At 36.0% G+C, this 10,608-nt stretch overlaps 2 protein-coding genes across 2 annotated transcripts; one reads left to right on the forward strand and one right to left on the reverse strand.

Annotated features, from left to right (window-relative positions):
* Positions 1-247: 247 nt before the first annotated feature.
* LOC129304694 (LOB domain-containing protein 20) lies at positions 248-1,599 on the forward strand. Its single transcript, XM_054944440.1, has 2 exons — positions 248-631; positions 1,133-1,599. Exons 1-2 carry the CDS (start codon positions 293-295, stop codon positions 1,469-1,471), a joined length of 678 nt encoding a protein of 225 aa, XP_054800415.1. The 5' UTR covers positions 248-292; the 3' UTR covers positions 1,472-1,599.
* Positions 1,600-4,694: 3,095 nt separating this feature from the next.
* LOC129307085 (probable zinc metalloprotease EGY1, chloroplastic) lies at positions 4,695-9,919 on the reverse strand. Its single transcript, XM_054947948.1, has 10 exons — positions 9,355-9,919; positions 8,321-8,782; positions 8,011-8,151; positions 7,186-7,287; positions 6,764-6,975; positions 5,943-5,993; positions 5,787-5,856; positions 5,463-5,531; positions 5,227-5,277; positions 4,695-5,140 (listed from the first exon to the last, which is right to left on the reverse strand). Exons 1-10 carry the CDS (start codon positions 9,688-9,690, stop codon positions 4,982-4,984), a joined length of 1,653 nt encoding a protein of 550 aa, XP_054803923.1. The 5' UTR covers positions 9,691-9,919; the 3' UTR covers positions 4,695-4,981.
* Positions 9,920-10,608: the final 689 nt, after the last annotated feature.

Here is a 10,608-nt window from a genome sequence, read left to right on the forward strand (position 1 = left end):
ACATAATTACAGAAGGAAAAGAGAAGTTTGTTTGATTTCATTGCAATAAATAATAAACAAGAGTTCAAGAAACAGAATAGATAGGATGGGTCACGTGGCTTCCTTTGCACGTGCCTCTCACCAACCATAACGTCAACAGAAAGCTCACCACAATCACCTCGCCAACCCCTCACGAGACTAACGTGCATTCTTCCGCATATTATTCCCCGTAACCATCACCTCCTCTGCACCGCTCCCCCCAAAAAGCCCCACTCTTTTCCCTTTCCTCTGTCTCTCTTCCTTCCTTCTCCATATGGCTGACCCTCGGCGCCATCCCATTTCCGCCGCTCGCCACCCTAAACCCTCACCAGCCTCCGCCGCATCCTCCCCTCCCTGTGGCGCCTGCAAGTTCCTCCGCAGGAAGTGCATTGCTGGCTGCATCTTCGCTCCCCACTTTAGCTCCGATCAGGGGTCCGCCCGCTTCGCCGCCGTTCACAAGGTCTTCGGCGCTAGCAATGTCTCTAAGCTCTTGCTTCATATTCCCGTCAACCGCCGCCAAGAAGCAGTGGTTACCATATCCTACGAGGCTCAAGCTCGCTTGTCCGATCCTGTTTATGGCTGTGTTGCCACTATTTTTTCTTTGCAGCAACAGGTTCTTAATTTCACATACACGTGTGTGTCGTCTTGCATTATTTTATGGTCCAAAGCGGTTCATATTTAGTTAAGATTTGCTTACTTCCGGAGCTAGCAGGTAAGATTCTAAATTCAGCAAGCTAATAAGGAATCCGTGCGCGCGCCGAGGGACCTTGATCGAGATTGCCTGAAGAGAGACTCAGACTCGAATAAACTCGAGAACCACGAAAAGGAAAGAGAGCTTGCACCTTCTTGGTTATATCGAGGATATAATTAATGATCGGTCGACTTGCATGAATCGAGACCATCAACTTCCTGATTTCCAAGGCATTTATATCACTAATAATAAGCCAAAATAAGTGTGGAACTCTCTTGTCGATCATCCATGATCATACTTCGCACCGATCGACGAGCAGCAAGAAAATGAAAATAAATGCGCTTAATTATGTGAAAGTAATTAATTGATTTATGATGAGGAGGAAAAATCAAAAGGATTCATTTATTGAAGCTGTGAATTCAGGTGGCATCTCTGCAAGCAGAGCTGGGAATGGTGCAAAGTCAGCTGATGAACAGTAGGTATGCATTAGCAAGTGCTGTACAGAGCTCGCAGCAGCAGCAGCCAAACATGAACATAGGACTCCAGCCAGCGTACTCCAACAATTCATCTGCTTCCACCAATCTCATGATGAACATGAGCAGCAGCTTCAGCCCTTCTGGTTTTGACCTTGCGATGGAGGCCCCACCTTCTTCCCACAGCTTGGACCCTCTTCATTTCTCTCGCTTGTCCAAGGACGAGGAAGACGATGAACAAGAAAGCAGGATTCCCCATGTTTTCAACTATGAGATCCTTCACCCTTAATCACTTGGCACCCATTTTTGTTTATGTATTTTAGTTATACCTGCTGTACAACTAAAACTACTGATAAATACCTATAGACTATAGCTGCAGTAAAAGAGCAGCTAATGAAAACATCCTTTCTCCGTCAATATATTTTGTGAATGATGACGTGGATTCCCGTAGTTGCCCTCAGATAGTTCAGTATAAAAAAGAGGAGAGGGATTCATTATTGGGTCTCCAATCAAAGGGATGCTCTCAATTATAAAGAGCATAATTTTCTGATGGCTGACAAGTTTTGATGGAAAATCCATGTCGAAGTACCGGTAATTAATTCCCCGTCCCACGACAAGAACATGAGACGTCGAGTTTGGGCACAAAGGTTTCTTCTAACAGTCCTGATATTTTTCAATTTTTCATGCAGTAAGATAATAATTAAACTTGACGCGTTGATACATTGTCTTAGAATTATTATATTGAATCCTAGATTATAATAAGATCAATCTGCAGCTTAAGTGAACCTAAAGAACTCCTCTCAAAGAGCCATGTGTTGGATCGATGCGTTTGAAAGGTTCAATTGCATCATGCATGCGTTAAGTTGGCCATCCTACAGAAGAGGTGATGTAAACCAAGGAGGGGAGGACCGGAGGAGGGGAAGAGAGAGAAAAATGAGAGGAGAGGTCGAAACTCTATTTCATAATAATCAAAATTAAATATAAATAAAAAATTTAATTCTATTTATAAAGTTCTGAAATGATAAAATAATGATTAAAATGTATTTTTAATTCTTTAACTTTATATATAAATTTTAATTTAATTCTTTAATTTTATAAAGTATTTTTTTAATTCTTTAATTTTAATATTTTTAATTTTAAATGATAATTTTTTTATGTCAATCATTGTCATTAAACAAATTAAACTTAATATAAGATATTTATGTTAACATTTGAGAATATTTTATCAATATTTAAAAATTTAATATAAAACTTTATTAAAATAAAATTAATAATATTAAGATTAAAAGATTAAAAATATATTTTATAAAATTAAGAGATTAAAATAAAATGTTGTATAGAGTCAAAAGAATAAATATATACTTTATCCTAAAATAGTAATAAAATAATAAATCTAAATCCTAAATCTTAAATCCAATTTAAAAAAGATACGGATGATAATATCTCATATTATTTAACATAAATAAATCTAAGATAATGATATAAAATAAAATAATAAATTTTAATTCTAATTTATAAATTTTATTATTTGAATATCCTTAATGGATAATAATCCTAATATTTAAGACAAACTCTAATTATCTTAATTAATTATTATCACATATTACATCAAGAGAGCATCCTTGCTAGCTAGTGACATAGCTTTCACTTCCATCCAAGACAATAATAGAAGCTAATAGATGTATTTTTTTTTTTAAAGTCAAGTCAATATTATATCAAAAAAATAAGTAAAAAGAGTCCATCTACACCTATAAAAAACAAAACAAACTTATAATTCCCCTGGCGGAAAGGAAAAACAAAAGAAGCATTCCGAATCGCAAGCAAAGAAAAAACGAGCAGGAAAGCAATTCAAAAGGCCGTGAAAATCACTCTGCAACACATCTAATCCTTCTCTTCTAGTCAATAAATGTATGAATTGGCTTGTCCGTTAAGTTTCTAATAATAATTTTGACACTACAAATTCTGACGGACCACCTTTTAAAGTGTAGAAATTGTATAATTTCTGACATAACCTAAACAATTTTTTTTTTGCACAGTTATCTGTGATCTTGCGTTAAAAACAAAAATTGAGAAGGACTACGTACATTCCTGTACTTTTGTAAGCAGAACCCAAATAAAGAATGAGTTCTAGGAAGCTCATTCATCGGACATAAAATGGAGGAATCAGCTGCTGAGCTAAGCTTGCTGCTTGATCATTCCGCTGCACGTGCGAATGTCAGGTGACAGGGCCAACCGCCTAGATGAGAAGGGACCGCATCACAACCCGACCGCATTTGAACCCCCCTCTTTCTATGTTTTTTTTTTTTAATTTTAAGAATTCATATTTTTCCCGAAAATATTAAGAATTCATTTGGTACATTATTATTTCACCTTTTATAGTATTTTGGAATGGATGTTCGATTATTATTTTCTTTTGCATGGGTTTAGTAGTTAGATACCAGCTGAGAACCTTTTTTTTTTGGTGGAACAACAAAATTTTATCTTGCTTCGTATGCACGTGATCTTTTTTTTTTTTTTTTGGGCCAGCGTCTGCACAAGTGATTGAAAGTAATTATTATACAGTATAATTTATTAAGTCATTCCATATCATTGGATTTTTACATTTACTTACACACAAATTATACCAGCTATGGTTGTTTGTGTGGAATGCACTTAATTTTAGGTTAGATATTTAGACCTGCATATGTACTAGTACAAAAAATCACATTGATAAAATTGCTAGGGAAAATTAATGTTTTAGTCTCTCAATTATGATTTGTTATTACTTAATTCCTCAATTATAACTCACTGCGATTCAGTCCTTCAATTATGACTCACCTATGACTCAATCTTTTAACTTTTAACTCACTTATAATTAAGTCTCGTAATTTTTGTCAGTTTTTTTTCATGTTAACTTATATCCACATTAAAGAGCAAGAGAAATTTTTTTAGGCAATATGAGTATTTTTTATCCCTCTTATTTGATAAGAATTTTAAATTATAAGTGAGTTAAAAATTGAAAGATTTAATTGTAACGAGTCATAATTGAAAAACTGAATTATAAATAAGTGAAAAATTGAAGAATTAAAAAATTAATTTTTCTAAATTGTTATTAATTAGGTTTAACAACGTTTAAATATCAACTTTAGTTATTTTATATCATTCGTACATTGTAGATACTTTTCGTTTTCTTATTTAGTAAATAAATTGTACAATACAGCCTCAGACAACGTAACACGTATCAAAAAATATACATTCGCAGTCCGGGCCCGAGGAACCAACTACATTTAACCATTACTTCATGCAATGCAGCGTAAAGATTGAGAATTTGAGATTATCACGAGAATCGATCCCGTCGACAAGTCATTTAAAATGGGGATGTTCAGAATTCTTGCTATTAATTAATGATGTAAAATTGAAATTCAGGATCCAATTTTGACCTTGACATCTTCGATGCGTTTTCATGGGTAGAACAGATGTTCATCTTAGAGTTCTTTCATCTTTGCGTTTTGCAGCACTGATTCACGCTATCCTCATGCCTCCAATAGTAAATTGCATCTCTTTTTTATTGTCCATCTGACAAGTATCACTTCAACCAAGTTTAGTTTGTAATAATAATAGACCATAATTGTATCTTCTATTTTTGATGAATAGGTATAAAATCGAACTAATTTACATTTTTGGCCCAATAAAGTACACTGGGTTCATCACTCGAAAAAACCTCAAAAATGTTTCGCTTTAGCTGTGACTTTACCTATCTAATAAATAGAAAAGCTTTTTTTGAGAAAGGATTTACTCAACGCATCACGGCCATCACCTATCAAAATGCGGTTGCAAGACCTATACCCAGTTCCTCTGCAAGCTCATCCCAAACAGGAAGCAAAGTCAAGACAACAAGAAAAGTAGCAACCGCCACCAGGGTCCTTCTCCATGTTCCAACCTCCGTCACATCATTCAAGCATGGTTTCTCCGGTGTCCTCTGAAAAAGTGCATAAATTCAATCTGAAAGTTCACAAATAATAGCAATACCTTCTTGGTTTAGTCATTTCCTCTTAAGACGAGTACCTGACATAATAAAACATAGAGTCCCCAAGGAAGTGAAAGAGGCCCACCAAGCTGGAGATGCAAGGATGATCATACTGTCACTAATAATTTCAATATTGAATCAAGTAAAAAGAAACACACACGCAGAAGGATGGCTGGCATGGAGCATTAGGGCAATACAGTCTAAAAGTGTCTGCTGAATTATATCTGACTGGTTGTTCATGATTTTATAATATATCATAGCAGAATAGGCATACCACTCCTAATCCAAGCAACGTGTAAGTTGTCAAGCCAAAGCCAATCAATGCACTTTTTCCAAATGCACCCTACAAAAACATGCCACATATTAGCATGCTCCATTCATATTAGTAAAGATCTAATGAATCAATGAAGGTCTTCAGCCTGGTGCAAATTTAGTTTAGAATAGTGATTTTCTTTTCTTTTTAAACTCACATATTACTATCATCACCAGCCAAATTCCAAAAATATGAAATTGTTCACAAGCCTCAGGTCCGGAATAATCAGTAATCAAGTGCAAAAACTAATTTCCTCCCTGGAGCTCAATAGATGAAGTAACACACCTGCACTGCTCTTCCACCATCAAGGCATCCGACAGGAAGCATGTTAAAAGCTTGTATCGTCAAGCCACACCTATGAGGTCATAAAAAAGGTGATAGCGATCAAATTACAAAACAAGAATAAAGTCAGTGATCATCTATACAGGAAATATGCTTTACCAGCCAGCAATTACAAGAGGATGAATTGAAACAGTTGCAGCATGCATTGCTCTGCACATTGAGAACAGCAATGGATCAATGTGAACTATAATTAATTATACACATAAGCATGGAACATATCTAATTACTGTACACAAAGGGCTGCACTCAACCACCTGATGTCAATTGTTAGACCTTTTCTGGTGAATTGAATAATATTGAGCATTGGCGGTCACTGTCCCTCATTTCTTTCTATTTTTCCCCTCTTTTCTCCCTCCCCCTCCCCTCCCCTCACTTGTCCTACATGACCACCCTAAACAAATTCTCATGCTTGTGTTTCAAGAAGATGATTATCTTCATGGAGAGCATACAGGTGAGATTGTCAAGTATAAAAATTTGAACATCCAAGCTTTTTTCAAACTGGTATTATGACTTAAAAGAGGCAGGAATTTGTTAGTATAAAGAATAAGGTCTATTGTGGCTTGCCGGTAAAAGAATTTTGCTTTCACTTTTCAACTCACGAGCCACGAGTTCAGATCAGCAAGAAGAATCAGAAAGAATAAGGTCTATTGGCTTCTGATAAGAACTCTGCCTTGATTTTTTCAAAAACAAACCAGTTACACTGCTTGCAAGAGAATAATCTGCAGTGTGCTAAGACCAAGTGGAATTTCCCCGCCAACCAAGGTAAAAACCAATTGCCTTGCCTTGGTTGTAAGCATTTTCACTCTAATCCAATGGATATCAACTTATTAATTCTGAAGAGAAGATATCACAAGAACCAATTCAGCATAAAGCTAACAAGTTTTAAACACATTAAAGGCTCAAAAACAAATGAAACTTACGTATAACCGAGCATGGCTCTACTGATGAGTCCAAGAAACAAAGAACCTTGAAATAACATGTTAGGGACTTGCACCAAATCTCCTGTTGTAGCTGGATTTGATGAAAGTAGCAGGCCGACAGCAAACATTGAAAAAGATAGTACAGCACCAGCAAATGGGCCTGCAAGTGATATGTCCACCTTTGTGCTTCTATCAGGAAGAAGGGATTTAAACTGCAGAAGAAAAAAATATGGATCGTCACTCAAATATGCAAACTAAACCTTAACAAGTTTCACTCTGCCGGATAATGTTATATAACTTATACTGTTGCTCATGCTCCCAATTTAAAAAAATGACCAACAAGATTCAACCCAGAAAATATTTCAATATCAATTGCACATTCCAAGTTAAATTTATAAGCGGGAAGAATTAGATTAGCCCACCTGAGTAATTGCGCCAAAACTGCCAAGAGTGATGTTTGGAATGAAGTAAGGAATGCTTAGTTTCACTTTCTTTGGAAAAGCTGCCAGGAAGTGTCCAACTTCCTGCATATAGCCAAATCAATCAGGTAGACATCCAAAGAATCTAGGAACATAACTGGGTACTTGGAAAATTTTAGTGATACTTTCCAGAAAGCAGATTAAGTAAAATATAATTAATATGTGTGGCGTGGAAACTTTAAAATACTAAAGAAGTAGTTGGCCTGAGACTAAGGGCTCATGGTACAATGGGAAAATGGATCTTCGGAATCCACAAACTAACTCGTGAAACTATTCATTACTAACACGAAAATTTCATCAGTCAGTCAGCAATACGTGACAGGAATGCTGATTTCATAATTACATCAAAGGCAGATTTTATGGGAAAAGATTTTGATTTCCTAATCAGATTCATGTAAGGTAGAGAGTATCAGCCCAAGTAATCAGAGTATCTTTGACCAGTTATTGTCTAATCCCAAGCAACAGCTCCACAGACAATCGCAACATAATGAAATTTGTCCGCACCTAATCAGGTTGGATCTCATCCTAATCAAAGAACCACCATACAACTTACATGCACTATATACGAAGTATACTAGTCAAAGTGGATAGTGATAAGTAGCAAGTTAATTAGATCAGCCAAGGCAAACATTTCTATAATGAAGACAGGGTAAATCAGACAACGGTCTGCAGAAAATAACTCCAAGTTCTGTAATCACTGACAAAGATATTTTAGTGAAATGCAATTATGTGACAAAAATCCAACAAATGATAAGAACTAATGCTTACATGAAATAGCAGAACCCCCAAGACACCATATGCTACAGGCAAAGCTGACTCAACGAAGGGGAATAGTAGCTCCATATCAGGGGGTTCAATAGCATTGGGGTCTGTGAAGTATTTTACAACTTCTGGAGGCAGTCTATTTATCTGATGAATCAAAAACATGAAATCAACAAACCAGTTTTAAATAACAGAAGTTGGTTAGACAATATTGATGTGACGAATAAAATTTAGAAGCGTTTGAGATATAATGGTTTTTTCATCAACATTTACTGATCAGCACCTGATGCTTACAGAGAATCAGTAACCAACCTACCTGAGAAGCAATTCCTAGCTCCACTGAGGAACCAATGGTAAGAAGAAACAACAACAAAGCAATCACATATTGCCAAAGTGTTGTTGGCCCGGGCTCTGAAACTTCCTTCCGCAGCAAACCAAAGCTAACGCGTGGCCCACCACGAGGATCAGGACTGTCTGAATCAGGTTCTTCCACCATAAAAAGGTTGTACTTATCACCTGTGACCTCAACTAGCTGACTTTGAAGCTTGGCAAATACATCCTCTCTCTTCCCCCTTAAATTTCCAAGGAAAAGTATACCCTCTCCAAGGTCACCAAAAGGCTCCTCTTTGGTCACCCAAAAGGTTGTATAACCAAAAAGCTTATCCTTAATCAGCTTTACATCAGCAGGATCCACCTTCTCAGGCCCGAGGAGTTCCATGAGTTTGAAAGAATCAACTTGAAAATTGTTGTATGCTGGCCCAACTGAGGATAAAGATGACTGAAGAAGCGAAATAAAGGAACATAATCAAGAACGATAACTGACAATCCTTATACTTCCACAGAAAATATTTATCAGGGGGCTCTCAGTAAACGAGTACCATGGAAAAAATAAATCGCAAGATAGAAAATCATACTAACAATAGCAGACAAGTAGAGCAGGCATTGAGAAGCACAAGATCGTTCATTAAAGGACCTTTCTTTTATTTGAATTCATATCAGTCAACGTAAATGCAGTAAAACGGGCACAAAAAAAAAAAAAAAATTAGGCAAGCGTTATTAACGATGAACAAAATACAGGTGCCAAGATTATTGAGGAGGAGAGCTAACTACAAAATCTTCTCATAAATTTATCACCTGGACACCCATCATCATTTGGCACTCGCCAGATAATAATGGTTTTACATTTATTTTAACATGACAAGTGTGTTGCTTCAGCTTCCTCTTACTATATGTTCATTCCATCAAATTAGATAAAGAAGCAAAAATCTCATGCCATTTAAAGCATCATGAAAAAATCAGAATATGTGGAAGGACCCAAAAACATAAAACAGAGAACAGAGAGTTAAGTACCCTTGAAGAAACCGGGGACCTTGACTTCTCAGGATTCAAGCCATTTTCATTTCTCTCCTCAGCCCCTTCAGCTAGTGTGGTCGTCAAATTAGAATCTTTCGAGGCATGACTACCGCTTTCCCCTTCATCATTAGTGTCGTTATTGCTGCTAAAGCAAGTAAACCTACCAAAATCGATATACCTGCCTGATTTCGATCTTTGTCTGCAGAAATAACACGAACCCCTCAATCTGCTGAGCCGATGGTATTGAATTCTCTCCCTGAAAGCGCGTCGAACAGGGTTGGAACGGAATTCGGAATTCAAAGGTATAAAACTACAACTTGTGAGAGTTCCCATGGAATGGAAAGAGAGACCAAAAGGAGTGACGAATATTTGAAAGGAGTAAAGCGTTCGTTTCAGTCAAGCATTTGGAGAAGAACTTAGAATTTAAAATTTCAGCACTCTAAACTGCCACGGAAAGATGAACGACGAACACAACAGCGAGCCTAGCAGTAGGAATTATGGGCTTCTTTGGATGTGGCAGTGGAGCATATCTTCTTTCCCGGCTTCGGCTTCTGAAATATCTTTTCCTTTTCTTTTTTCTTTTTTCTTTTTGCTAACAAATATCTTTTCTTTTCTCCATGGTGTACTTTTCAGTTTTTATTTCATTTTAGATTTAGATTTCAGATTCAGATATCACCATGTCACCAAGTGCGTGAGATTTCTTTTTTTTTTTTCACCAAAAAAGTATTCGCACGCACGCACATTCTTAACAGACAGTATACAATTTCATATTAATGGTTATATTTTTATTATTCTTTCAAAATTTATATTTTTATTATTAATTCTGCATTAAAGAAATACATATACATATATGTATATATAATTTATAATAACAAATATTTATAATCTTTATCATCACAAAACGATTTTTTTATTAAATTATGTACTATATATTTGATTGGAGCACACCGATTTAACCTTTTATATTGACATATTTATTAGCAAATAGCATAGATAGATTATTTAGATTTTTTATATATTCAATTCATTCAAATTATTATCATTATAAATTATATATTATAGAAGTTAAAGGGTTGTCTGTAGTCAAAGGCCTCGGCCATGTCAATTACGTGAACTATTGGGTTATCTTTTGGGCCGAATGGGCTTTTCATTGCAGCCTGTGAGTATTCCAATGAACGATTGATGAAGGGTAGGTGCCCTTTTTTTTTTGGTTTTTTTTTTGTTTTGAACAAGGGTAGCCTCTTTTTAACG

The sequence above is a fragment of the Prosopis cineraria genome, unplaced genomic scaffold, assembly GCF_029017545.1.
Source record: "Prosopis cineraria cultivar Desert tree isolate PC_DT_omini unplaced genomic scaffold, ASM2901754v1 PC3, whole genome shotgun sequence".
Lineage (NCBI taxonomy): Eukaryota > Viridiplantae > Streptophyta > Magnoliopsida > Fabales > Fabaceae > Prosopis > Prosopis cineraria.